This window comes from Penicillium rubens, assembly GCF_028828025.1.
Source record: "Penicillium rubens strain IBT 27055 chromosome Unknown utg000003l_segment0_segment0, whole genome shotgun sequence".
Classification (NCBI taxonomy): domain Eukaryota; kingdom Fungi; phylum Ascomycota; class Eurotiomycetes; order Eurotiales; family Aspergillaceae; genus Penicillium; species Penicillium rubens.
The window spans coordinates 1,036,909-1,062,925 of NW_026890601.1; the positions used below are offsets into that span (position 1 = coordinate 1,036,909).

A 26,017-nucleotide genomic window follows, 5' to 3' on the forward strand; every position below is an offset into this window, starting at 1 on the left:
CAGTCTGGGACTGCTGAGGGAAATGCGTAGAATGACGATTTGACTGATAATCAGCGAGTGCGAGGGCACATTTGTTAGCTTATTCCTTGCTAACTGTCAATTCCGGTACATTTCGTAGCCGGACTCCGGTGGTATCACCCTGTTCAGAATCAGCTTTATCCTCAGATGTCAATGTCCTTCGTACTTACTATATGTACTCTAATTTAGATCCATCTATAGACGTGCAGTCAAATTGATCCGCGATCGGATCAGGAGTTGCCGCTGTCTTCCTATAAATTATTCGTCAGAGATTATGCACGAAGGAATGGTCTTTACAAGTGAGCGAACAAGCCCCAAATAGGAAATAGAAAAACCCGATAAACCAAAGATGGCGAGGCTACCCAGAGGTGGCCATCTCTCCCCCTACGGTCAGAAGGTAAATAATATTTAACACAATATAGAGCAAAGAGAACGCGGGAATAGACTAGCTCCGCAAGAAAACACAATGATCCCACCCATCGAAGCGGGGTGTTACAAACAAAACATTTCTCAGAGATGTCTCGCGGAAGAAGAAAAGGAAGACAGGAAGAAAACAGCCTGCAAGGCTCAAACGCCAGTTGTACATTGCATCCATTCCGCCAAGGTATGATTCGCTGAGATGAGAAGAAACGCCATTAAATGCCGGGGAGAGGTCGTGGTATAGTCATTATAGATCACCGTCTGTGTCGGTCGCCACCATGCGCTGTTTCTGCTTGTCTTTGCTCTTCATCTTCAGTGCGTCAATTGTATTCTGCACTTCGTGCTTGGCCTCTGTTTCGAGGTTGGTGCGTTCATCCGGCTCAAGCGTTTCCTTATCCCCGACCCGCTCGTAGAGCATGCGAGAGATGGTCCGGTTGATGTTCGTATATTGTTCTTTTGATATAGTCTTTTTCTTATAGTGGGGTTTTAATCCGGTGCCCACCATTTTCTGGATGTCGGCTTTGAGAGCTAGGGATGGACCAGTTCGAGTAGGGGATGAGTCGGGGGAGCGGGAGGCCCCAAAACACAGTGTTCGTTGGGGAATGCGGGAGCGAGGGCGACCGGGCTGGCGTTGTGGTTTGTCTTCTTTCGCGCCATTCGACGATGGACTACCCGACAAGGACACTTCGGGAGAGAAAGGAGGAGATGAGGGTTGGGCCGGGGAGGATAATTGAAGGGGAGAGATGGGGCGGCTGCGTGGGAAAGGTGGCGGTGTGGCCGCTGAGACGAGAGGGGAGGAGTACCGAGATGAGGCGGGAGAGATGGAGGGAGAAGAGGGACCAGGAGATGGGTGGTCGCCAGGAGCGACAGATGTCGAAGCCGAAGGTCCGTATGAATGGTTGGGTGCGTCTTCGACCTCCTTCAAGAGTGATGACAGGAAACTTGGTCCGGAGGTATCACCACCCGGTCGTACACTGGAGCTCGCAGCTCTGGATGATTCACCATTTTGAGTTTGCTGTGCGAGAGCCGCGAGCTCCTGCGGCCTCCTCGTCCGAGGACGCTTCAGCTTGCGCTCTGGTTCTGTAGGCTCCGGAGACGGCGACATGGTCGGCTCTTTGCGCTTTCTGGCTGCACTCGGGTTGTTTTCGATCTCTCGTGCCCTCTCAAAGGCGTTCCAAGCCCGCATCTCCTCTAGGGACTCGGGCTCCGGTGTTGGAACTCTAGGAGGCCGAGGTCGCGATGGTCGGGCATGATCAAGATCGAACAGGGATGCTGTGTCGCGGAACCGACTGCCACCACCTTGTCGCTCAGCGACTTCAAAGCGGCGTTGCCAAGCCTGGAATTCACGCCGGTTGGCCTCCTCGCGACGACGCTGTTGCATCGCACGTTCGGCAGATCGATCGTCGTCGAAGGGGAAATCAAGATCGAGATTCAGATGGTCCCAGACAGACTGCCAGACTCGTGCCCAATGTAGAGAATTGGTTTGAGTCCGATTCTGCAGTCGTCTCTGCTGCGCCCTAGTTCGTCGACTCCGCTGTTCGATCGCTCGAGACGGCCGTGCTGATACCTCGGGAGCCAGTCCCTGAGCACGCGGCTCCTCACATTGTTGGCAGTACCATGACCCCGAGGGGATCTCATCCAAACCTAGGCAATATAAATGAGAAGGCCCATCACACCCATCGCATAATAGGAGAACGTCCTCGTTGTCGGCTTGTCCGCAAATTGTACATGGTTGAAAATCGGTCAAGTCATCCTCCGCATATTCGATTATCATGGAAGGGTCGACTTCGGCCACTTGGGTTCGATCCTGGACAGCGTAGGATGAAGTAACAGTTCCTACAACAAACCAATATGGTCAGTTTCTATAAAGCAAGAAGCATATCATAAGTCAAAGGAAGGGGGAGCGTCATACCTCCGACGTTATCACTCAACTCCACCATATTGAAACTGCGCCGACATATCGGACAACTGTTTGCTCGTTCAACCCATGGCTTTAAACAATTATTATGTAGGATATGACCACAGGGAAGTAGCTGAGCGATTTGAGAGTCGCCAGTGAAGTCATTTAAACCAATAACAGGCTCAAGAGGATCACCCGCCCCTTCACCAAGGTCTCCTAAACAAACAATACAGGTATCGGACATGAGCGACAGAGTTATTAGAGAAAGCGAAGTCCATGAAGAGCGCTCGAGAAGTGTAGAAGCGAGAAAGGTGTGGGGAGCGCCTTTTGAAGGTGGGCCGGGTTACCGGACTAACGCAAAGCAGGAACGTGACGGAGGCAAATGATGTGGGTTTTGGACTTCAATATTTTAGTATTTAGTATTTAGTATAATGTTATTTCAAGATATTGAGAAGATTAAATGATTAAATGATTAACTTATACATATGTACAAGTCCTTTTTAATTATAACTATCAGTATCTGACCTGGACATCTGCAACCATCAAGGTCCCTGTACAACGCGAACCTATACAAAGTCCCTAGAGAAAGGTGGCCGCTCTACAAATTAAAAATGACTACACTAGGCATGATTTAGCTGAAACCCGAATCACCACCTGTCCAAGTGGACACCTTTGCCCAGGGAGGTGCCCAGGTGAACAGTTTTCACCTTAGTCATCGCAGATAACCCGTGGACTGGACAAACCGTCCCCAGGCCAGCATCGTATCAGTAAGGTGCGCATCAGGTGGATCGGAATATGCCAGGCACCTCGTGAAATGTCCAGGTGTGAACGTAGAAAGTACGAAAATATAGCCCGAGGTGCAGTCGGAGCACTCAGACTATACGTTAAGACCAGGTGACCTCCAAACCAAGATCCACTGATGTCGAGTCTACGTGACTGTCCAGCGCCTGAGAAACCACAGAAGACGCAGGTCCGCAGTCCATGCATATGATTCACACGGTCGCAGAACATCGAAATAATCAGGCGGAGGATCTTGGATTGACCGGTGGGTTGACTATCATGTAGGCAGCGACCGAGGCGAAATTTGAACCCAGTCACATCGATATACGGTATACTCGGGGCGAAGCGGATTGCAACAAGAATTCGTAATCCCGAATTTTTTTCATTCATTTTTGGTATTCAGACGTAACCGTAAAGAGAAATGAAACCACACAATCCTCCCATTTAGACCTCAGCGATCTCACGCAGACGACGGATGGTGGAACGGGTGGCAGCGGCAGCGGGGGTGCTAGAAAAGAACGGAACTGTCAGTAATCTTTTTCCGTCTTGTGTTGTGGATTGCGACTGTGTGCGGTAACCCAGGTCGGGTCGGATCACACTGTCGTTCCTTGCGATCGTGGGCGACTTACGAGACGGTGTAAGCACCACCGGCAACGGTCTTGTCGCAGCCCTTGCACTCCCAGATACCGACAGCCTTGCGCTTGACGGTGTTCTTTCCGCAGAAGGTGCAGACGTAGCGGGCGTGCTGGGTGACTTCCATCTTCTTCACCTGCTTACGCAGGGAGGCACCGTATCTGTTGGGTCATTGTTAGAATCGTTGTGTCGTCGTATAGGATTATTCGATATGGGTCGTGTGTCTCGAGGAAATCACAGTCGTGAGGGCGCGAATTGGGCGAATGTCATACCTGGTACCATATTTACCGGTGATGCCGACCTCTGTGGAAAATAGTTAGCATTGAGCAATTCGGTTTGCGGTTTGTTGAATTTGAGAAAGGGGCACATACTCTTGGTGCGCTTCGTCATCTTGGCTGGTGTAGAGGATGAAGATGGGTATTCAACAGGAGACCAAAAAAGACGCTTTGAATGAGGGCGGGTTGTGCTGTGGATTCTCGCTTAGGGCTCTTGGCTTGGTGCGATCACCTGACCATTTTGAGTTAGTGGGCTTATGTCATGCAGTGGCCTCAGGTTTCCAATGCTTACTTTCTCTTTCGCAGGTCCACCTGGAAGGTCCACCAGATGAGATGATGACGGTGGTGGATATCATTTTGCTTTTTCAAGAATTTGTTTGATTCGGTCTTGAATTGGAGTTTTTTTGGGGGGAGGTGTTTGATTTCTATATTGAATGCCATCTATTTCAGGTGTCTGATTTCATACCAAATTCCCAATTTCCTCTCTATATCCTACAAGGCTTTAACTATGCAATACTGTATATTGTATATGACATCCCGTCCCAATCCGGCTTGATTGTGTTCGAGACCAGCCCCGGTCTTCCTTTCTCGGGCTAATCAATCTATCCGGTCACGTGATAATTCCCTGTCGTGGAATATAAACATTCTTCAATTCCCAGATTCAAGTAGAATCTCAATTCAGTAACATGTGTTGCTTCTAGTCCTACGTAAAGCTTCAAAAACTATTTCGTGGCTATCTCGCTTGCTCCCTTTGCAACCCCCACACTGCATCTTTCACTGCCGAGGAGATTGTGATTTGCCGAGAGCTCCCTTGTTAGTTATTCAAAACTACATCATAGACTGCACTCCATCGACTCAAGCCACCATGACTTCCAACCGACAATATGACCTGGTCTTGCTGGGCCCAACTGGGTACACTGGCCGATTTTGTGCAGAGCACATTGTGCAGAACCTTCCTACCGATCTGAAATGGGCCATCGCAGGTCGATCCGCGCAGAAAATGGAGCCTATCGCCCAGGAACTGAAGGCTCTTAACCCAGACCGTGTGAACCCAGGTACATAGCTTGCAGACCTATTTGTTTACAGCTGTATCTCAATGCTCACTCTGATGCGATCATAGATGTACTTGTCGTTCAACTGAACTCCACCGAGCTCAACGAGCTCGCCCAGAAAACCCGGCTGGTTATCAATTGTGTGGGTCCCTACCACCTGTACTCGACACCAGTCGTGGAGGCGTGCGCTGTTAATGGAACCCACTATGTGGATGTGTAAGTTTCGTTTTGTGTTTCTCCAACTCATTCGACGCTTGCTGATCGTTATAGTACCGGAGAGACGCCCTGGGTCAAGTCGATCATCGACAAGTACCACGAGACCGCCAAGGCTAATGGCGCTATTGTTCGTTCGGCAACCAACTTCACTCATATATATCCATACTAATTTCAGACAGATGATCCCTTCTACCGGTGTCGAGAGTGCCCCCGCTGATATCCTGGCATGGGCTCTGGTTAAGCGAGTCCGAGAGGACCTCTCGTCTTCAACCCGCAAGGTCGACAGCACCATCAAGGAAATGAAGTATGTAATTTCATGTCCACAAAGAAGTACAGCTCTAATCCATTTACAACAGATCCTCCGGCCCCAGCGGCGGTACCATGAATACTATTTTAACCATATTCGACGGGTTTTCGGTGTCCGAGCTGTCCAAGGCAATGACTCCCTTCTCATTGGTAGCATCCCCGCCAAAGAATATCCCCAGCGAATCAATCCTAGAAAAGGCATTTGGTGTACGCTCAATTCCCGACCTGGGTACCGTGACGACCTCCCCATCCGGTATCTGCGACATGACCATCGTGCACCGCAGCAGCAGCCTGATGCCAGAGCTGTACGGGCAGCAATTCTTCTTCCGCCAGTTCCTGTCGGTCCGTAACGCGCTAATTGGCGTCGCCATCCACCTCGGCTTCTTGGTTGCAGTTTCGCTGCTTGCACTTCCGCCGGTGCGCTGGCTGGTGGAGAAGTTCGTCTTTGCCCCTGGCAGTGGTCCACGCAGAGAGGACTCGGCAAATGACCTTCTCGAGTACCATGCCATTGCTACTGCGGATAGTGCTTCGCCACAGCGTGTCTTCGGTAAAATCACTTACCACGGCGGCATGTACCCCTTTACTGGATTGTTGCTGGCCGAGGCTGCTATGGTTATTCTTAACGAGGAGGAGAAGATCAAGAAGGTATCTCGTGGTGGCATCGTTACCCCCGCTACGTTGGGTCAGGACTACGTGGACCGCTTGGAAAAGGTTGGGTGCAAAATCGAGACTAAGGTGTTCCAGTACTAAACAGCGCCATCGTTCGCGGGTAAGCGCAAGCTCTATGCAGTTGTGATGGGTCAAGCAACTGCTCGCCACTGGTGACGACGCATATATTCTTAATACCTCTTTGACGATATGAGATACGTACTTTCGCAATAATCAATAGTTCCTTTTCACTATGCCACTATACCTGCACTTTCCCTAATCAGAGCTTGCCAGCCCTTCCATCGGCAGAAGACTGGTCCTTCAGCCAAGTTCCAATAATCCCATTCACTTCCTCAGGCTTCTCCCACAGAGCCCAGTGCGAGGTATTAACCTGCTTCAGGGTCAGTCGTGGGACCTGCTTCGCCATGGATTTACCTAAATGAGGCGGCAAAGCCTGATCCCTCAACCCCTGTATAAACAGCGTAGGAACCTGAATCTCCCTGCCGAGAATAGCAAGCTCATCTTCGTAGTTCACGTCGCGAGTGCGGTACCAGTTAACTAAAGAAATAATCAGCAAGAACCCAACCAGTAGTCCAGAAGAAACCATACGCGGTCCATGAATCCCACTGCGAGTAAACTCATTCGTATAAAACTCCAACTCCTGGAGGAAGTCAGTATAGCCCCAAAATCCAAGTCAAATAAACCCAACTTACCTCCTCGCTCAACAACCTCGACGGCTTCAACTGGCCAATCTTATCAAGCAAAACACCCTTGTTGGCATCAAAGCCAAACTCGCCCGCCTCAGTGCGACCCCCATAAAGCGCGAGCAAAAACTGGCGAACCTCATCTTTAGACCGGATAACCTTCTCCACTTCCCCGCTCTTGAACTGCAGCTGGTATGCAAAGTGCGGTGTCACGCTACGGACAAGATCTTCGATAGAGATATTCTGGGCCATGGGTCGTGCATAAGGCACGCAAACTGTGAATAGGTGGCTTACTAGCTCCGGATGCCAGAGGGCAATGCGGTAGGCGAGTGCTGCGCCCCTGCTTTGTGTATTAGTGTGCGGTTCCGGGAAAGAGAGTTGGCTTGGGCATGCTTGCCAGTCATGTCCACCTAGGATGATTTGGGTTTCACCTAGATGGGTTGCTAGGGATTTGATGTCCGCTGCGCAACTTTTGTGCGAATACGGGGTGAAGTCATCCGGGGCGTCCTTGGGATTGTTATTAGATAGTAATTCCTATAATACGGTGGGAGGCGGAAAGACTCACTGTTCGTCCGTATCCGAGACAATCGGGAGCTACCACCCGGAATCCCATGTCTACGAGCATGGGAATCTGGTACCGCCATCCCATTGAGAGATCCGGGAAACCATGGATCTATGGAGAATATATGTCAACATGTGTGGCTTTTATATTGGGCTGCCCGCTTACCAGGAAGACAGTGGCCTTGTATTGCCCTGACTTGGGCTGGCTGAGAATGTAAGCTGCATATCGTCAGCCCAGATGGTTTCATATTGGACACATCCCAGTATAAGCTCTCATTGAAGTGTGGTATGCTCACAGTAATGATGGCCGTTGAGTGTAGCGGTCTTGTACTCAATGCGGGAGTCACCCGACACTCGGATCTTGTCGGCAGGCATGACAGTTGATTCAGGCAGCGATAGCTATGTTTTCAAGTTCAGGCTTCAAGGGAAAGGGGTTTATATCCGGGAAACTCGAAGCTTCGTGGGCACCTTGTAGAGCTCGAGTCTTGAAATACTATAAGGCTGTGCAACCTCACTGGCTATCTGGTGAAGCTGATACAAATATAGTCTGCAACTGAGTGAAAGGATGTATGTCCGAGTAATAAAAGATATATAATCATGTCCGAAGCTAGCCCTGGAAAGGCATCAGCCCCTCCCTGTGCCTCGGCACGTTGGAAACATTGAGTGGGGCGCCAAGACAACGCTATAAACCCTACATTGTATGCTCTAATTTCATCATCTTATATCTCGATTAGTGTCTTTGAACAGTCTCTGATAGGATTATAGGTGCTTAATAGGATGACGGGTGTCCACGGGGATAGAAGGAGACCAAGTTTGATGCCCAGATAAGTAGGAGTCGAAGATATTATTGTACAATAGCAAAAAACTTGATATGAGTACACCTGATGTCCGTTCATCGAAGATAGGAGCCGTAAAAGTTATAGAACAAGTAATGGAGTGTAGCCATAGTTGGTCCAATAGCCTTTTAACAGAGTAGTTCTACATATCAAGCGGCAGAATGTCTCACGAGTAACCTGTATTTGGGCCTTCTGCTCTGTCTATAGTTTCTGAGATGAGCTCCAAGCGTTCCCCATTGAAGCTAGTGAGATTACATCGAACTCCCACAATCTTGCGGATGTCCTGAGAAGGCTCATAATAGAACCAAAGAGATGAATACAATAATTTATTTTCTGAAATAGAAGCCATCGCGCCTGACCACTGTATGCACGAAAACAAGTATGATTTATTCAAATGGGTATTGACATTGAGGCCAAAGGCTCTTCGGGGAATAAGATCAAAAAAGGGATATGTTTTCGAAAGACGATCTGTACGCAAGGTCTTGAAGCCGCAGATTTGGGGCTTGGGTCATGCCACACCCATTTGGGTAATCGACAAAACTTGACCGAGACCCCAGACGTGTCAATCACGAACCTTTAGCTGCTTCACCCAGAACCCCGCTGGTCCTCGAGTCGCCAAATCATCTGCAAAGTGTTCATGGAGCCTCGAAGTCTGATGTTCCAGGGCACGCTGCCGTCACGTCTGCCAGTTCTTTCCTTTTTTGGTAGCATTGCACGATCCCGCAACAGCAGGCTAGGTCACAGGGGTATTTCGTTGGCATGTGTTCGTTGATCTCCACCTGTGGACTCGCTGCAGGCAAACGGCACCAAATAGACCAGTTGGAGCAGGTTTAAGTCCACTGACAAAGTGTGTTTCACGTGCCCACATATGTAAAGGTTGTAGAGTCATTTTTGTCGTTGCTAGGCTGAACGTTGTAAACCCGCCAGACTCATGGCTGGTTCCCCTCCACTTGGACACCAGCCGGCAAGCCTCTTGAAGATCATTGATTCCTGAAACTTTTCTTTTGGTAGAACAGATCCGTCCTCGAACTTCCCAGATTTATGATCTTGGGACATCCATCGCGGTCCTTTTCGAGGCGCGTACATTCAAAGCAGTAGAACGCATCACTGATCCCCTCGCCGCCGCAGACGACACACTTGTTCTGATAATTTCCGAAGGAGCACTCGTCGCAGATGCGGACCAGGGTCGTGGGGCGCACGTAGGAATCGCAGACGGGACATTTTCCGTCACATTTGTCGCACAGACGGCCGATAGAGATGCCGGGTTGCTTGCGGCACATGACAAGATCGGGGTGGTGACGAGACATTGTGAGTTGAGAGAGGCAATAAGAAAATAGGAATAACTGTATAAAGTGGAATAAGGTATGATCTGCCACTCGCTGGGGAAGTGAAAAGAAAATGATTGTGAGAGAAGGTAAGAGAAGAAGCCGACGGTGAACCAAGGCTAAGTGGTCTGTGCACGTGATTCTAAACAGTGCTGATTCGAAGCAGCGTGTCGTCTCATTATTTTGCGCCTTTTGACCTCAACTCCAATATTTGACCCCGGATCAGGGCCTAAAATATCGCTTGTTGCTCTCTCTCAGTCTGTTTCTTATAACCAGCGTTGTTTGCCGATCAAGATGTCTGAAGGGTATGGTGCCCTCATCCCGTGCAACCCATGCGCAACTACTGTAACTGGGACGCTCTAGCTAATGCGCATTCTACTTTGACAGCCCTGAGACACTTGCATCAGCAGTGGCTGTACCCAGCCAGGATACCATCCAGCAGTCTCCGGAGTTGACAGCGAAGCGACGACAGTCTTCAACTGCAGAATACGACCCTAAGCGCCGACGACTCAGCTCTACAGACAATACCTCCCCGCATTCTCAGCGGCGCCGGCCGTCATCCCCTCCGCCCACAAAAAATGGCTCTGTAGAGACGAAGCCTACACGACCGCGCGGGGGTCGAGACGAGGACCGCAAGCGGGGTCAGCGGTTATTCGGGGGGCTGCTTGGTACTCTCTCGCAGAGCTCAAGTTCGGCGGCACAGAGACGGCGCGCGGATATTGAAAAGAAGCAGCAAGAGAAGTTGAAGTCGCAGGATGCCGAGTACGGTGAATTGAAGAAACGGCGCAAGGAACAGCGTGATGAAATTCGAAGGAGGGAAACGCCGTTGTATGAGCGAGAAGCGGTATGTTCATGTTCCATTCACTTACCATTGTGGTACCTTGGGTTGAAAGGGTTTCCTGATTTTTTCCATTCTCAGATGCAAACGCGGCATTCGAATATGCTTGCCATGGCACATTTCTTCAAGACACAGGCACAACCAGCTCTGGTGAGTTATGCTTTGCTATTCATATATAGTAGCCATCAGCTAATCCATCTTAGTATTACAAGCCATGGCAACCCCGACCTGGCGACGATACGACGATAAAACGACAGATCGAAGAAACAGAGGCGACTGTTTCCCGAGAAGTCGCCGAGTTCGAAGCCCGATATCCACCGGAGGCATTTGCGCCCGAACAGCCAACGCAGGTTGAGACACAACCAACGCAGGCTGAAACACAAGAACAGGCAGGCGAAAAGCAACAAGAAGTGTCAGAAGAGCAGCAGCAAACAGATGGTCCTCGAGACCAGCCATCGGCTCCAGAGCACGAGGCAGATCCGACAGATCCAAAGTCTAAGGAAAAGGCTCAAGGTGCTCCGGACACGGTGGGTGTAGACATTAATGACCAAAACCCCGATCTAGCTAAAACGGATGAAGCCACTGCTAACGTGGAGGAAAGTGCCCCTCAAGATCAACATGATGCCCACCGAGATGATGACGGAGGTGAGGTCCTTGAGGATAATGAGGACACTGTGATTTATTAGCTAGTAGTCGACTGTAGTCGGTCTTTTCATGTCAAATTATGTGGTGAGATGGCTTTGGGTCTTGACGCCGACACAAATACCCTTTTTTTGTTATATTGAATCTGTCATATTGGAACTCATTAGGCGTTGTCTAAAGGAATATTCCTATTCATTCCTTCCGTTGCTCATTAAACCTACATCAGGCAATAATTAAGAGTGCTACAGTGCTAGTCCAGGTCAGTTTGGCCATAGCCAGTTATCCAGGAAACACTAGTTCAGGCACGGGATTTCTATAAAAACTGTGCCCAAAAGGAGGTATCAGAGGATCCGATCAGTGCTCTGACCATCGTATGAGCAGGAATTGCCCCATATCCAACTCTACCTTTGCTCATCCCGCCTGAACACGCAGTTACCAAGTCTTGGACAATAACCTGGCAAGATTTAGCACAGTGCTGCTATATTTACTACAGCTATTGGATCGATGCCCGCTGAGGGGAGTTTCCCGGCCTCGTCGACATAACCTATCTATACAATAGCGATTTACCGACCGGGGCGACGAGGTCTGGCGAATCCTCGCGTAGGACCCTGGTCTCGTGCCGGGGTGACTTCCTCTTGCAACCGATCACCGGTGATCTCGTCAGGGCCAGAGGCCTCAATCTGCTATTTGTGAGCATCCAGACCGTCGAAACAATTACAGTCATCCACAACACGGGCACGCATACCTTTTTCTCGATCTTGAGTCCTTCCTGCTCAGCAACTGTGATAGCATTTCTCCGCGAGCTGGCGTGCAGCATACGCTCCTTAATCGAAGATCCAGTGGGACAGGTGTACACAAATATCACGACATCGGATCCGGGGTAATGATAGAAAGAGTAACGCGGCGAAGAAGAGGAAATGTGCGTGGCGACAGAGTTCGCCTCGACTCCAGACTGGGAGTCGGCCAAGACGATCGTCTCCGTGGGGATATCAACCGTCTGCTTGAAGTTAGCCTCGAATGTCACAGATCCGAGCCAGCCCTCTCAAAGAATGACTACAAGCCTGCGTAATAACTTACCAGTTGTACCAACCCACCATCCTGTAGATCTCTCAGCGCAGACTTAGCGCCCTCATCAACCGGCATAGAAACCCTCATTCCAGAGCCAGAGCCAGGTCCAAAAGTGCCACCAATACCAATATCCCTCCCGGGGGTGCCATTCCGTGCCTCGGCCTCGGCCTTACGCACAGCCTCCAGCTCTCTCTCCTTCTCGCCCATCATGTCTTCACGAGAGATAGCATTAGGGCCCTCACCGTCACGCTCGCGCCACGCATCCTGGCCCAGGACTTCATCTTCCTCGGTAGCAAAGACGGTAGAAGCAAACTTCTCTGTGCCCAGCTCGCGGGTCAGGGTGGAGCGAGTCGAGGCAAAGAGTGTCTTTGCTCGCACAGGCGCATTGGACGGGATGTAGGTCAAAGCGATGAGTGCATTTGAAGCGGTCGACGGGCGCCGGAGGAGGAGGTAGACGGGGGTTTTAGGCTGGAGGACGGAAGACAGCTGGGGGAGGGCTGAAAAGAAGGCATTTATCGAGGGGCTGCCCTGGAATGAAATTGGGTCCAGCGGTGTTAGGGTCTCTGCTGTGATGGTCACCGGCAGACAGAAGGTTGAGGAGTCGGAGTTGAAGCGGGCGAATGCATCTTGTAGCTCCGCGGAGACTGGGTGATTTATTAGCGCTGATTCAATGGGATTTCAGTTGGAGATCAAGTATGTTCGAGTGTCCTACCTGTAATTCCGGACTGCATGATGCTGCACTCTAGGATATGCAGCTGGGTTGGTTGTTGTTTATGAGGGGAGGGGGAGCGGTGAATGAGGGGCCGATGGCGTGTCAGCCGTCGGGGCTTTATTTTGATCTTTCTACATCCAACAAGTCCATCAAAAAGAAAGAGAAAAAAAAAACAGTTGGATATCCTAATTCGATAGAGATATGTTCTTATGTGGTCGTTACAGAAGCATTGCTGACTGATATATCTACAACCACCTGGTCATTTATGGACCTCTAAACACCCAGCTACACCGGTGAACGATTCGTCGAGTGTCTTGAATATTCTCTATTTCAGCTCAAAGCGCACCAGACAAAGTGGTATACAAAGGAACTAACGCAAAGCACAAAATATTTACAAAAAGAAAAGAGCCATTTCAACCAGCTTGCAGTTGATCTGCCCGAGACAGTGCAACGCGCGAAACAGGGGATGCAACTCCCACCATGCCGGGTCAGGTATCACAATGCTTTGCAAAAGGAAAAAAAAGAAAGAACAATTTTCGGCACGCTTACTCCTCGAACTTGCCACCAACGAAAGCCCAGTTGGAGCCCTCCAGCTTACCCTTGAGGAACTCATACACGGTGAAGGTAACAGCCTGACCGGGAGCAACACGCATCACACGGGGGGTGATACCCTTGTAGAAAGCGCGAGCACCCTCCGTCTTGAACATATCCTTGGCAATGACCATGATACGGGAGACAGCGGACTGACCAGGCTCAGCACGGGTCTTCTGGAGGCGGGTCTTGATGGTGTCGATGGGAGCGTTGGAGAAGGGGCCGACGGCACCGGAGATCAGACCAATCATTGTGGTCTGGTAAGCGGGCAGCTGGCTGTTGCTGTAGTCAGGTTGCCAGCGCTGCAGGGCAGCCTTCAATTCCGTGTATGCGGTGAAGTTAGCAGCCTGGTTGGTTCCTTGTCGGAGGGCGGTCAAGGAAACACCGCGGTATAAGACGCTAAAGCCTTCTTCCTTGATCACGGTGAAGAGCGCATGCGGGGCGCTGCGGTACTTCGGGGTGTCTAGGGGGTCAGCCAGACTGTGATGCTGGGCCTGCAGACGAATTTTGACGACTTCCATGGGGTTGACAACGGCTACAGCTTCGGTAACACCGGCGGCAAGACCAGCTGTTGGGTTTCGTTAGCTTTCCGTTGTGTATCGTCCGGTTTGTTCAATGCTTCACATACCCAAGAAAGTGGCTTTGCTGGTCACGGCACCTGTCTCCTTATCGGCAAGCAGGCCCTTATACGACTCGTATGAGGTGAATCGAATGGCCATCTTCGGGATGATACCGCCCAACACGGCGCCAAGACCCTTGTACAGACCCAGAGCGGTCTCCTTTTGCACGATTTGAACACCGGTGGACACGAACCCGCGCGGCTTAGCCTGATCACCGAACATGATCAGCAATGGGTTCAATTGTCAAATGGAATTTTCTCCAACTCACCCCAGGTGCTGTGGCTCTCCTTGACAGCTGCATGCGGACCTTGATTGTGTCTAGCGGATGGCACACGAGGGCCTCCATCATACCGGCACCACCACCAGCTAATCAGACAAGAAAAAAAGTCAATAGCTGTTCGCCATCCGAAAGGGTGAGTCTACTCTACCGATCAAGTTGACCGCGGGCGATGTGCGCTTCTGATTGGCAGTCTTGGCGGACATTGTTTCAATATGCGTTGGTATATATGCAGAGAATTTGCACTTTTGTTCACGAAGATTTCACAGAAATTCTTCTATCGGCCGTCTCGGAAATCGATTTACGCAGATCTTCCGATTGTCGCAAGGGAAAGCCGAAATTGCGGAGAAGCGGAAGTATACAATCCCGGGGAATAAGCAGAAATAACCTGCAATTGGAAGAGATCGTATATCTGGAGAGTCTGGGAAGATATAAAGAGATCAATTGCAAAGATCTTTAATCTTTCAACAAGAAAAAGAAAGCCGAAGTTCCACGGGTATATGATTCACAAGGCGAAGTGGCGGCCGGATTTTGTGGGGAGCTATGACGGGGAAGCGGAGGAAGCTGGACGAGCGGAAGTGTGTACTATGTATGACCTCCCACAAAATAAGACGAACCGAGAAAAGAGAGAAAGAATAAGAGAGGTAGCAGAGTAAATGACCTGCCGAGGGAGATCTCTATATAATAATTAAATCCTCTCTGTACCGGGTACAAATTGTAGGGCTTCCCAAGACAATCCCGAGGCCTTCGGTAACAAGGGCGGCTCTCTAGTTATCCAATGCGGAATGAATCACTCCAGAATGTATCCAATGATCAGATTTCACATGTCTTTCCCAAATTGTCGTCATAGTTTTGGCAGCTTGTGATCGTGTTCTTTATCAACAGATTAGATCGTACAATGTAGGAAAATAACGTATAAAATGCCCGTACCTTACCCAACTACATGTACATTATGCTAAATGCAACCATATACCCCATACACTACATGATTCTAGAAACACCTAATCTTTCCAGGGAGCTAAATTACTCCGGTCATTTTAGAACAGTTCGGGACTTGAACTTCGGAGGAAAGTAGCGAAATCGGCTGGCTATTTGCGGGTGATCTCGGGCCAACGCAAGAGCTCCTCTCAGCCGAGGTCCATATCCAGATACGGTCATGGGACGTTCTGAGTCAGACGGATAATTAAAGTACTCGAGGATTGGACGTGGGGCTTGCTGCAGGCTTGGCCGAACTTGGTAAACTTGTCTTTATAGTCTGGGGGTTGTAGATTCTTATAGAATGGAACTAAGGGCAGATCTTAAAAGGTGATGACGTCGAGAGAGCCGTCATTACAACGGAGGAACGTTTTACCGAAGTCTTTGGTGGTTGGTCACGTGGCACTGTTTATCCCAGCAGGTAGATCTTCTTTCCTCTATTTTCCCGACTATGTTATAGACTTCTCTTCATGCAGATTGTATGGAGAAAGGACATGTATTGATTCCTATGGCATGAATGGAAGCTGTCTAGAAGAGTAGACTGGTATCTTAACAGCTCTGGCCAGAAATGGTAACTAATGCGAATATACATTGCTCTTTGCTCTTGAGACAATGGAGGTGATTTTTCCCCTCACGTACCAAGGGATTGTGTGTACAGCAGCTGGCAGGGAGATAGGTGGAAAGATCACACATCCCAGGTTTCACTAAGGGACTGGAGCTATCTCAGGGAGATAGTGTCGTTGTACGTGTTGATGAGCCCATAACTCATATCCTAGAGTCTGTATGTATGTCCCTAAGTGGCTGGGCAATTTCCTGTGGTAGGTCACGGCCGTTCACCCAATGTACCTCCAGCTTGCCAATTTTAATAGAGGTGGTGCCAAACTGGGCCTGTTAAGCATAGTAGATTCTCGAATACGGAGGCGGCTTAATGTCGCCTTCAGAATCTGGGCTTAAGGCGTTCAAGCTCCAGGGGGGTACTGATATCTCAACAAGAGGAAGAGGGAGAAAGAGATATAAACAGAGCTAGTTATACCTCTCTCATGAATTATAGAAACCATGCTGGTACAGCAAATAGAAGAGAGGAAGTCTATATGCCAATTTTAACTACCTTGGTAGAATAATCTTCATTATTTACATGTAGATGTAGATTCTAAGATAGGATGTGTCGTCCCGACTGATAACATCGGCTACTCGATTTCGAGCCGTTCTAGACTTGCGGGTGTGATATACAAAGATACAGAACATACACATGTTCATAATGATGGATAGTACTATGCACATTGTAACGGTACAGCGTATAGCTTCAAATAGATGATGCGATTCCTGCACGCGCTACCAACTCCGATATATCGGACTAACGCCGATTACGCAATTTTCAACCCCGGCCCTACATATCCCCTACATATCCCTACAAGATCAGCTCAACTCTTATAGAGATCAAACTATCCATGGCGGTACAAAGTCCATGTCCTCCTTCCTAGCTAAAACAAAGGGGAAAAAATGGAAGTAGCTCCAAACACCGCCCAGCCGCGGTGGGAACCCCTCAAGCGCATCGCCAGTCTAATCCTCCACCAATGGCTCCTAATCGGGATCGGGATCGTGTGCGCTCTGGCATACTGCTTCCCGAACGTTGCCAAGCACGGCGGCACCATCCGCTCCGAGTACAGCATCATGTACGGCGTGATCGCGGTCATCTTCCTAATCTCAGGCCTGAGCATCCCGCGCCAGAAACTTATCTCGCACGTGCTGAACTGGCGCCTTCACTTAATCGTACAGGGGATTTCATTTCTATTTGTTCCCGCGCTGGTGCTGGCCATCGTGTATATTATCCTCGCTGCGGATCCCGGGGGTAAGATTGATCGCGCCGTGCTGGCCGGGTATATCTTTACTGCTTGTATTCCGACGACGATTGCGTCCAATGTTGTTATGACGAGGTCCGCGGGCGGGGATGACGCGGCTGCGTTAGTGGAGGTTCTGTTGGCTAATATTCTCGGGCCGTTTGTTGCGGCGGCTTGGACTGTTGAGTTGATGCCCAAGATGGTGGAGTTTGATCCCTGGCGGTATGGGGGTGGGGATTTGGGGAGCATGTATAAGGAGGTCTTTCAGCAATTGGGACTCAGTGTGTTGTTGCCGCTGTTTGTTGGGCAGCTGGTGAGGTGGACTTGGCCTGATCGCACTGCGTGGGTTATACAGAAGACCAAGCTGCCTAAGTTGGCTACTTTCTGCTTGTTATTGCTGATTTGGTTAGTATGAGCTTTCTATGCGAGGATCTTGGCCATTTAGTTTTTCTTTGTTCTTCTAACCCAGCATACCTAATCTTAGGACTACATTTTCCTCTTGCTTCGCAACAGGAGCCCTCCAAACCCTTTCCGCGCAGAGCATAGTCTTTGTGGTATTGTTCAACATCATACTCTACATCACATTGACGGCAGTATGCTTCTTCTGCTCCAGACCACCGCAAATTTTTAGCTCCCGACGCTGGTCCAAGCCCATGTTTAAACGCATGTCTCCAGAGGAAACTATTGCAGTGTGCTTTTGCGGGCCAGCGAAGAGCACCGCGCTCGGTATCCCGCTGCTCTATGCAATGTGGCAGCCCGTTGATCTCTTCATAAAAGCGAAGACATCGGTGCCGGTGCTGCTTTATACCACGGAGCAGATCTGCGTGGCGCATTTCTTTGTCCAGCTTTTTCGATGGTGGCATTCTAGAGTCGTTGAGAAAGAGGATTTGGATGGCAGTACGCGCGACAACGTTGAGATTGGTATGACTGAGGTCTCGCGTGGAGGCCACGCTGGACGTAGTCATGATGATATGACTGTTTGACAGTCGTTTAGAATATTAGTGTTTGCATCTCTCTGTGGCAATGGCTGCTCTTTAAACCGAGTCTTGAACTGTTTTTCCTTTTTTCTTTTGGCAACGAAACATGTGTGTGTTAGACTTGCTTCATGGATACCTGGTGTGAACTTAGATATGCAAGAGGTAAAGCGAGCCAGGTAACTACATATGTGCGGTCTAGTTCAATTGTCAAGATTTTACTTATGTTTCGTCAAGTCACTATCATTCTGTTGTGAGTTGCCGGGGATACGAACCACTTGCCGGCAAAACTGATCAAACTGCAAATATCATAGATTGGTATAAATTCTGGGCAAAAAATAAAGAGCCCAGTAAAAGTCCCGGGCAAAAATGACTGCATTAAGAAGCTTTTACACCCAAGCAGACAGATCTTCCTGTTCTCTCTCGGTCTCTAGCTCGGCCAACCGCTCAGTAACCACGCGGATCTCCCACTGAGTACGCTCCATCACAGCCTGGATCTCGTCCCGAACAACCGAGATGGCCTCGACGTTACGATTTCTCAGATCGTTTGTCATGGGAGTCTGGTAAGAGCGAGGGCACGGCGGTACAACGGATAAGACCACCAGAATAGCCTACAAGTTCGGCTTTTTACAGGTAGCAGTGGTAGCAGTGATGCACAACTTCCTCAACCCAACTCAATTCCCGAATAGTTCCCAGGGAAGCCCTACGTTTACCAAGGCTGTCTTTGATATTGCTGGCTGAAACAAAAAAAGAGAGACTAACTGGGATAAGAGTAAATTCAACCACACCTGGTGGCAGTCTGATATGTATGCATAGAATACATGAACATAGAGAATCACAAAGGGAATCACAAAAGAGACTTGTATGCAAAAACACCCCAGGAACACTGGGGGGCCAACTTGTTCAAGAAAAAATATACATGATAACCATGCAATGCGCGTAGAGAGCTAAGCGGCCTATATCTCAAATATAGCTCACTTTGACTCCCATTCCAGCCGTAGCTTTGACCTTCTGCCAAGCGCCGTCCGTGACTCGTCGGATGCGATCACGCACACCCTGCCGGCTCATGGCCATCAAAATGCCGATCACAAAGAGTAGGGTTCGCACTATTGACATGGGGTTCCCAGACACAGTCCGGATAATATGACGGAAAATGTTGCGCAGTCCAGTGGCCACAGCCTGAGTTGAGCGACCCCGAGGTTCGACCTTGTCCTGCTTCTTGACATTTTTGGAGCTGGATGATGAGAGAGAAGTTCGTGACTTGCCATTTGGCGACTTGTCTGTCGATTGCTTGGCTCCTTTCCCTTTGGGAGAACCATGTCCGCGGTTTTTCTCAATCCCATAGTCGATTTCGCTGGTATTGCGCCTATGCCCATTGGACTGTACTCGTGCGGCGGCTGTCGCTGCTTCTTCAGCTTCGCGACGTTCATCCTCTCGTTGCCGCTCAAGCTCTGCATCTTTGGCTCGCTGTAATTCGACTGCACGCATTTCACCCCGCTCCTTCTCTTCTTTCAGGCCCTCGAGAGTCTGTAGGAAGAGATCTTTGCGTTCTTCGTCGAGGACTTCGCTCAAATTGATGAATTCGGTCGAGTATTCCCACTCATCATTGCGGGGGAGGACGTGTAAAGTAAAGAGCTCGATGATCTTTACTCTGGCAGTTAGATCTTTCGGGGTATCGGCCCCGCTTGTCGTACGCATAGGGCGCTGCTCGTAATCATCAGATGCATCCTGTAGACGATCCGTAAGGTCGAAGTTGGGCTGTCCATAGGAGGAGAGGTAGGTCTCGAGGCGCTGTTGGTTCAGGGATTGCGAAGAGGAGTGGGTTAGAAGGAGGGTAGCACTATAATCGCATTGTTAGTACCTCAATGTGGGCCAGCGGGGTTGTAGTTGACTACTAACAGGTTGTAGACCACTTCGGCATCCACCGAACCCTCATGGCCTCGGTACCCGACGTCGACTACAGTCTCCCAGATTGCGCCTTCCCTGACTTGCGAGGCAATTGATTTCCACTCCTTCAGGCCAAATTGCTTCTTTCCCTCCTCTGCGCCGAGATCGACTATTGCGCTGAGGAGGGTGATGTAGAGGTTCCACACCTTGATCCTCCACGTGCCGGCGGCCGTGGCGATCGGCACAACCGGTGTTGAGCTGTCGCCATTTGTGTGCAGGTCCTCAGGTGCTGAAGGCGTAATAAGTGGTTGGAGACTTGTGAGGGCTTCTGGTAAGCGTCGTGTGAGGTAAAGTTGGGAAGCTTTCTTGTATGTCTTGGAGCACAACTTTGTGGGGGAAGCTGATGGGGCGTGAGAGTGAGACGACATGGGGGATCCGTTGGCCATTGTGGAGGCCGAGATATCAAAAAGCAATGATCTTTATAATCTTTATAAAGTAGTACAAAGAGTAAAAGGAGTAAAAGGAGTAATTATAAAAGGGAAACCGTTCTGGGAGTGTCGGAGATGCGATCGGCTCTCTCGTTTTCCCTCGGCTCGTCCAAGTCCGGGGTCGGTCACGGGACTGGCCTGTGAGATCTCATGTTTATCTCATGTAGACATTCATCTACCTGCTAACTTCACATCCTATTCCTACCTAGGTAACTTAAGATTTATTTTACACAGACAGAAGATGGGCCTCTGGATATTGATCACCCTAGGCTACTCTTTCATGTTTCGGTTAATACATCGCAGGCTGGATCTAGGAGTATAAACTCTCTTCGGTCATTTATACACTCTCCTAACTGAGGTAAACTCCAAGGTAATATAGATCTTGCTTGTGAAGTTGTATGCTGTATAACTTAGGTAAAAGACGAGGTATACATATTGATAACTGCGAAGGAATCATGTATCATCGATAAAATGTACATATCTTCGCGACATCATCCGTGGAGAAGTGAAGTCAGTGGTAATCCCACAGGGCTATCTAAATGCGTCGAGAACTTCGGTTGTATCACTATTTATTCGGATCTCTCACTTCTTCTTCCTTTCCTCCTATCACAACTCTGATCTATGAAACTTAACAGCCAGGGAGACTAGCAAACCTCCAAGCTATCAGTCTTCCATCAGATCACTCTTTCGACAACTCTCCTGCAGAGCATCCTTTCTGATCAATGAAACCTCGGATACCTGCCTTCCCAGCGCATACTTCCCCTTTCAGCGTTCAGCAGTCAGGACTCCAACAAAGCCAATCAACAACTCTCTCTTCCTTTAGCCTCTTATCTTCATTCAAACTCATACTTTGATGCTGTTCTCAACTTCGAATCAAGATGGATGTCACAGCTGTTAATTTCCCCGAGTGTCTCCCTTTCATGCTCAACGACATCTCCACCAGCTGCTTCGTGTCTATAGACTTCGAGCTATCTGGGGTGGTTTTCAAACCAGGTACACCACAGTCACGGCCCCAGACCGTACAGGAGCGATACGTGGAAGCCAAGGCGGCCGCAGAGCGATATCAGATTCTCCAAGTTGGGCTGACAACTTGTCATGAAGACAAGGAAAATGGTACGAGACCAACGCTAATTCAAGATCTCGCTAACCATCCACAGCCACCTACACCCTGAAACCATACAATATAAATCTAAGTCCAGTCACCCAGCATGAGATGGATGTGAATCGGGACTGGACATTCGGAAGCCGCTGTATGTCACATGTCTACGACGAATGTTTGGATTCTACTAATATCTTCCTGGGCAGCAATGGAATTCTTGCTTGCGAACCACTTCAGCATTGACCATATGTGCACCTTTGGTGTCCGATACCTGTCTCGAGAGGAAGAAAAACTGGCAATTAAAAGAGCTACGGAGAAATGTCTCTCGCGGCACCCGGTCCAAGTTGCGGATATCAAAAAGGACGATCACGAATCTCTTGAGTTCCTCGAAGCCGTTCGGGTCAGTATCAATGAGTGGCTGGCACAGGGTGAGGTAAGGGTCTATTTGGAAAGTTGATCTGAGTAAATCAATTGACACTTCTAGAACCGTCGTGACTGGCTCAACATCCCACCACCTAGTAGTGTGCAACTAATTCCGGGCCCCATACCTACCGGGTTGAGCAGCATGCAGAAATGGCTGATACACCACCTCGTCAGCGACGAATACCCCAATTTAACATCGCGGGGTGCGTCAACGTTCGTCCAGATCGAATTTCGGGACCCGGGCAATGAGCAGTATACCTTCGAGTCGAAACTGAAAGTCAAAAAGGAACGAGTCCGGAAGCATATTGGGTTCCGATGGATCGCGGAAGCTCTTGTGGGTGGAAGCCTGGAAGAACTTGAACCGGACGCTTTCCATCCTCTGATGATGAGGATAATCGAGCAGCCGACGTTCGGGATCCAGCAGTTGGCAGACAAAGTGAAGAACCGGCTTAAGGAGAGCAGACCGGTTCTGGTCGGCCACAACATGTTCTGCGATCTGCTCTTCTTCTACAGATGCTTCCTAGGCCCGTTGCCGGATACCCTCGCCGAGTTCCAGACCGTCATCCACGACCTATTCCCCGTGCTAGCGGATACTAAGTACATGGCCACTCATGACTGTGGCTCGCTAAACCCTATGTCTTCACTGGAGGAACTCAACACGACTTTAGCTGGAATAGAAAGTCCGAAGATAGGTAGGACATAAGTTATATTCTTGACAGCAAGCGAAACACAATTAACCATTTCGCAGAGATCGACCCTCGCTTTGGGAAGTACAAGTTCCGTAAACGCACCCACGAGGCAGGATACGATAGCATGCTTGCCGCCATGGCCTTCATTAAACTGGCAGGCGATATACAGCGCAGCCCTTCACAGCCGACTGTCAAACCCGGGCCACAGACGACCACGGCATCCAGTCTGGTTGCTGGCATCATGGCACAGCCTAGCAGCAACTACATTGATCCTAGAAGTGAATTCAGCAACTTCTTTGACGTTGACACTGAGACCATTCCGACAATCCAACCTGCCCAGATTGCTCGAGCTGGCGCATCCCTAGCCGACACTGGTTCCGGGCGTATCGCTCGCCTGGTCAACCAGGGTAAATTACTCCCGCGTCTCGGAGATGCCTTCTGGAATACCTACGGGAACATCCTGCGGGTGTTCGGTACACAGGAGAGGATGGTGCAACTAGGACGGGAGGTGCCGAAGCAGGAAGAGCTGCTGGTGGAGGTTTGAGAGCAGGTAATTTATGGTTCTGGAAGAGAATGCTTGCGGAGATGAGAGAAGACAGAGAAAAGAGAAGGTAAAAAAGGTAAAAATGAATTTCTATCAAAGCACATAACTAAGACTAAAGGGGATGTTCGCGGCAGCTATCTAACAGTACGCCTTGATTTTGTAAAAGAAGGTACCGCTAGCGAAAATTGGCCGCGACCTCAGGAGGAGCTCACTCTGAGCACCTTTAAATGATCAACCGGCCGTAGAGGACTGGACACGGTGATGATAAGAGATGCTTGGAGAAGAGAAGAAACGAGAGAATCGATTTCTGAAATTTAAACCGCCCGGGCGGGGACTAAACCCAATCGGGCCTGGCGACAACGTGACCTGGTTGGATCTTTTTCTCGGGGAGACAAGACACCGATCAGCCCCAAACACATTGCCATTCCACCATTGAACATGTCGTCAGGATCTAATGGTGCACGGCGCGTAGCCTCGCTACTGCGTATGTCCAATTGAAGTTTTTCCCCGGATTATTGACATCCAAATACTGACTCTGCGCGCAGGGCCATCAATAATCGACTCCGGCGTGTGCAGAAGCTGTCAAGAGACCCTTGGCCGCCGCAGCTATTCCTCCGCAGCACCAGCGATCGAATCGACCTCCGCCTCAACAGCGGCCGACCCAGCCGTGAAGCCAGCCTACATCATCAACGCGGGTGTAGTCCTCTCCCGCCCTCCCCAAATCACCCGTGAACTCGAGCCGTTCGAGAAAGCGTTCTTTTTCTACCAGAAGCGTCTGAACGAGCGTCTGGCTCTCCCCTTTACGAAATATTTCTACTTCAAGCGCGGAACGCCAGCCGACGAAGACTGGAAAAAGAAGATCCAGGAGCGCCGGACTGCCGCACGTGATATCGGAAAGTACAACGCGTACGACAGCGATGCATGGAACGACGAGCTTCTGCTGGGGGCAAAGGAGTCTGAACCTGAACACCAGATTGAGGCTCTTGTCCAGGACGCAGAATCCACCGCCAATGCGACTTCCCAAGATACTAGCAAAAAGGAGGAAATCCCTCGGCCGTACCCTCGGATCACAGAGGCAGACAAGAAGAACGACCAAAAGAGTCTCGATCGTCTGCTCTCCCGCACTCTCTATCTCCTTGTTCAGTCTAAGGAGGGACACTGGAAGTTCCCCAGCTCACCAGTGGAGTCGGGCGAGACCCTTCGCTTGGTAAGTGCTATACTAGTGTCCGAACCACATTGATTCTGGAAACTATACTAACGTATTATTTTCCCCTTAGGCTGCTGAACGTACCCTCGCCCAGTCCGCTGGTGTCAACATGAACACCTGGTTTGTCGGCTTCCACCCGGTCGGATGGCACTCGTTCAACCCGCGCCGCTCGAAGGCGGACAACGCAACCGAGATCGAGGCTCCCGGTAGCAAGATCTTCTTCTTGAAGTCTCGTATGATGGCCGGTCAGGCCGATCTGTCCGTCAACACCCAGGGCCTCAAGGACTTCAAGTGGCTGGCCAAGGAGGAGCTCGCGCAATACCTGAACACGCAATACTACAGCAACATCAAGAACATGCTGGCCGACCGGTAAGAGGTGGATACCGGGAAGTAGCCGGAGGGAACTGGACGGGAAGGAGAAGGCGAGGTTCAAGGTCCTTCGAATGGAGATGAACAGACATACTTGTTCCGATACTATAGCGCGCCGTTGGTGGCGCATTGCATATACTCTTATTGCGCATGCCATGTATAACTAGAATTTTCCCACACTGTCAAATCAAATTCATTTCATTCCAATGTTGATGCTGATCTCAATATTCGGATTCCACGGTATCATCAACGCCTCCAAAACGCCATGCCATGTACAGGGTGAATCAAGTAGAAAAACTGAAAAGGTACAAGCGCCTCTATCTAACCTGCAAGCCCCTATGCCATGTTGAACTTCTGTCCCTGAACAACAGGCTGGTCCTTGGCCGACTTCCCCGCCAAATTCTTGCCGCACATGGCACAGGCTAGTATCGATATCAGCATCCGCAAGAAACAATCACTGAAAGAGAAAAGAACATACCATTCCTCTGATAAGCACACCTCTGGCAAAACTTCTTCCCCTGCTCCGTCTTCACCTTGCAGTTATCACAAGACGAAGCATAAGCCGCATAAGGGTTCTTCGCTTTCGCGCTGAGAAGTTTGCTCTGGGGGTATGTCAGTATGAAAGTCATCAAAAATAGTAATTCATTTTAATCCATAGTATCGAACAGAGAGTTTTGTAACATACCTTTCCGATTCCTGTGGCGCCTAACGTCGCCTTTCCCTTGTCTGCGCCGCCACCGAGTGTACTAGACGGAGAGCCGTAGTACATGTCGTTCTTGCGTTTGACGCCGGGCGTGGCGAGCTCGGTGGCTTTGAGCTTCTTTTGGCATTTTGAGCAGACCATTTTTCTTTTTCTTTCTCAGCTGAGAGGTGAAAGGAGGAGCTGTTGATTGGGAAAAAGGCTTGATGGCGAAAATGCAGATGATGTTATCGCGGGTTTGCGCCACCGCCTGGTCCCTTGCCAAGACGTTTTGTCTACTTGATTCTTCGTGTTTTATGATGGCTTTTTTTGGATTAATTCTGTTTGTCTAGTTTCTGGGCTACTATTATTATTCGAGAGAAATATGGTTTGTACAATGTTTCATACTAGAAGGTTATTAGA

At 49.7% G+C, this 26,017-nt stretch overlaps 13 protein-coding genes across 13 annotated transcripts; 5 read left to right on the forward strand and 8 right to left on the reverse strand.

Moving 5' to 3' along the window:
* Positions 1–685: 685 nt before the first annotated feature.
* N7525_006587 (putative PHD and RING finger domain protein) lies at positions 686–2,582 on the reverse strand (the record flags this gene model as incomplete). The annotated part of the gene is made up of 2 exons (XM_002568899.1): positions 686–2,274; positions 2,351–2,582. The coding sequence occupies 2 exons, from the start codon at positions 2,580–2,582 to the stop codon at positions 686–688; spliced, it is 1,821 nt and encodes a 606-aa protein (XP_002568945.1).
* An 864-nt stretch (positions 2,583–3,446) lies between these two features.
* On the reverse strand, positions 3,447–4,260 carry N7525_006588 (60S ribosomal protein eL43). Its single transcript, XM_002568898.2, has 4 exons — positions 4,123–4,260; positions 4,024–4,054; positions 3,748–3,912; positions 3,447–3,626 (listed from the first exon to the last, which is right to left on the reverse strand). Exons 1-4 carry the CDS (start codon positions 4,139–4,141, stop codon positions 3,563–3,565), a joined length of 279 nt encoding a protein of 92 aa, XP_002568944.1. The 5' UTR covers positions 4,142–4,260; the 3' UTR covers positions 3,447–3,562.
* Positions 4,261–4,891: 631 nt separating this feature from the next.
* Positions 4,892–6,350, forward strand: N7525_006589 (saccharopine dehydrogenase family protein; the record flags this gene model as incomplete). Its single annotated transcript, XM_002568897.1, has 5 exons — positions 4,892–5,081; positions 5,147–5,294; positions 5,349–5,421; positions 5,474–5,598; positions 5,651–6,350. 5 exons carry the CDS (start codon positions 4,892–4,894, stop codon positions 6,348–6,350), a joined length of 1,236 nt encoding a protein of 411 aa, XP_002568943.1.
* A 178-nt stretch (positions 6,351–6,528) lies between these two features.
* Positions 6,529–7,888, reverse strand: N7525_006590 (alpha/beta fold hydrolase; the record flags this gene model as incomplete). The annotated part of the gene is made up of 5 exons (XM_061213779.1): positions 6,529–6,909; positions 6,962–7,459; positions 7,518–7,625; positions 7,680–7,732; positions 7,810–7,888. The coding sequence occupies 5 exons, from the start codon at positions 7,886–7,888 to the stop codon at positions 6,529–6,531; spliced, it is 1,119 nt and encodes a 372-aa protein (XP_061068210.1).
* A 1,441-nt stretch (positions 7,889–9,329) lies between these two features.
* N7525_006591 (PHF5 family protein) lies at positions 9,330–9,656 on the reverse strand (the record flags this gene model as incomplete). The annotated part of the gene is made up of 1 exon (XM_002568895.1): positions 9,330–9,656. The coding sequence occupies one exon, from the start codon at positions 9,654–9,656 to the stop codon at positions 9,330–9,332; it is 327 nt and encodes a 108-aa protein (XP_002568941.1).
* Positions 9,657–9,968: 312 nt separating this feature from the next.
* N7525_006592 (pinin family protein) lies at positions 9,969–11,198 on the forward strand (the record flags this gene model as incomplete). The annotated part of the gene is made up of 4 exons (XM_002568894.2): positions 9,969–9,979; positions 10,062–10,518; positions 10,594–10,662; positions 10,716–11,198. The coding sequence occupies 4 exons, from the start codon at positions 9,969–9,971 to the stop codon at positions 11,196–11,198; spliced, it is 1,020 nt and encodes a 339-aa protein (XP_002568940.2).
* A 519-nt stretch (positions 11,199–11,717) lies between these two features.
* On the reverse strand, positions 11,718–12,953 carry N7525_006593 (twinfilin; the record flags this gene model as incomplete). The annotated part of the gene is made up of 4 exons (XM_002568893.2): positions 11,718–11,834; positions 11,900–12,151; positions 12,232–12,866; positions 12,935–12,953. The coding sequence occupies 4 exons, from the start codon at positions 12,951–12,953 to the stop codon at positions 11,718–11,720; spliced, it is 1,023 nt and encodes a 340-aa protein (XP_002568939.2).
* Positions 12,954–13,479: 526 nt separating this feature from the next.
* Positions 13,480–14,628, reverse strand: N7525_006594 (putative succinate:fumarate antiporter (Acr1); the record flags this gene model as incomplete). Its single annotated transcript, XM_002568892.1, has 4 exons — positions 13,480–14,093; positions 14,154–14,352; positions 14,414–14,511; positions 14,574–14,628. 4 exons carry the CDS (start codon positions 14,626–14,628, stop codon positions 13,480–13,482), a joined length of 966 nt encoding a protein of 321 aa, XP_002568938.1.
* Positions 14,629–16,897: 2,269 nt separating this feature from the next.
* N7525_006595 (uncharacterized protein) lies at positions 16,898–18,218 on the forward strand (the record flags this gene model as incomplete). Its single annotated transcript, XM_002568891.1, has 2 exons — positions 16,898–17,640; positions 17,720–18,218. 2 exons carry the CDS (start codon positions 16,898–16,900, stop codon positions 18,216–18,218), a joined length of 1,242 nt encoding a protein of 413 aa, XP_002568937.1.
* Positions 18,219–19,172: 954 nt separating this feature from the next.
* Positions 19,173–20,542, reverse strand: pex26 (the record flags this gene model as incomplete). The annotated part of the gene is made up of 2 exons (XM_002568890.1): positions 19,173–20,049; positions 20,109–20,542. 2 exons carry the CDS (start codon positions 20,540–20,542, stop codon positions 19,173–19,175), a joined length of 1,311 nt encoding a protein of 436 aa, XP_002568936.1.
* Positions 20,543–21,462: 920 nt separating this feature from the next.
* N7525_006597 (CAF1 family ribonuclease) lies at positions 21,463–23,339 on the forward strand (the record flags this gene model as incomplete). Its single annotated transcript, XM_061213780.1, has 5 exons — positions 21,463–21,697; positions 21,742–21,834; positions 21,890–22,116; positions 22,168–22,798; positions 22,855–23,339. 5 exons carry the CDS (start codon positions 21,463–21,465, stop codon positions 23,337–23,339), a joined length of 1,671 nt encoding a protein of 556 aa, XP_061068211.1.
* A 438-nt stretch (positions 23,340–23,777) lies between these two features.
* Positions 23,778–24,919, forward strand: N7525_006598 (mitochondrial 54S ribosomal protein mL46; the record flags this gene model as incomplete). Its single annotated transcript, XM_002568888.1, has 3 exons — positions 23,778–23,823; positions 23,885–24,546; positions 24,617–24,919. The coding sequence occupies 3 exons, from the start codon at positions 23,778–23,780 to the stop codon at positions 24,917–24,919; spliced, it is 1,011 nt and encodes a 336-aa protein (XP_002568934.1).
* A 332-nt stretch (positions 24,920–25,251) lies between these two features.
* On the reverse strand, positions 25,252–25,759 carry N7525_006599 (cysteine-rich PDZ-binding protein; the record flags this gene model as incomplete). The annotated part of the gene is made up of 3 exons (XM_002568887.1): positions 25,252–25,337; positions 25,394–25,517; positions 25,601–25,759. 3 exons carry the CDS (start codon positions 25,757–25,759, stop codon positions 25,252–25,254), a joined length of 369 nt encoding a protein of 122 aa, XP_002568933.1.
* Positions 25,760–26,017: the final 258 nt, after the last annotated feature.

Bases quoted from the DNA above. Each gene is read 5' to 3' on its own strand.
- N7525_006588 (XM_002568898.2), bottom strand. The intron at 3,913-4,023 runs GTATGACATTCG...ATGACCCAACAG, and splicing joins ACCGGTAAATATGGTACCAG to ATACGGTGCCTCCCTGCGTA. The intron at 3,627-3,747 runs GTAAGTCGCCCA...GTTCTTTTCTAG, and splicing joins GGTGGTGCTTACACCGTCTC to CACCCCCGCTGCCGCTGCCA.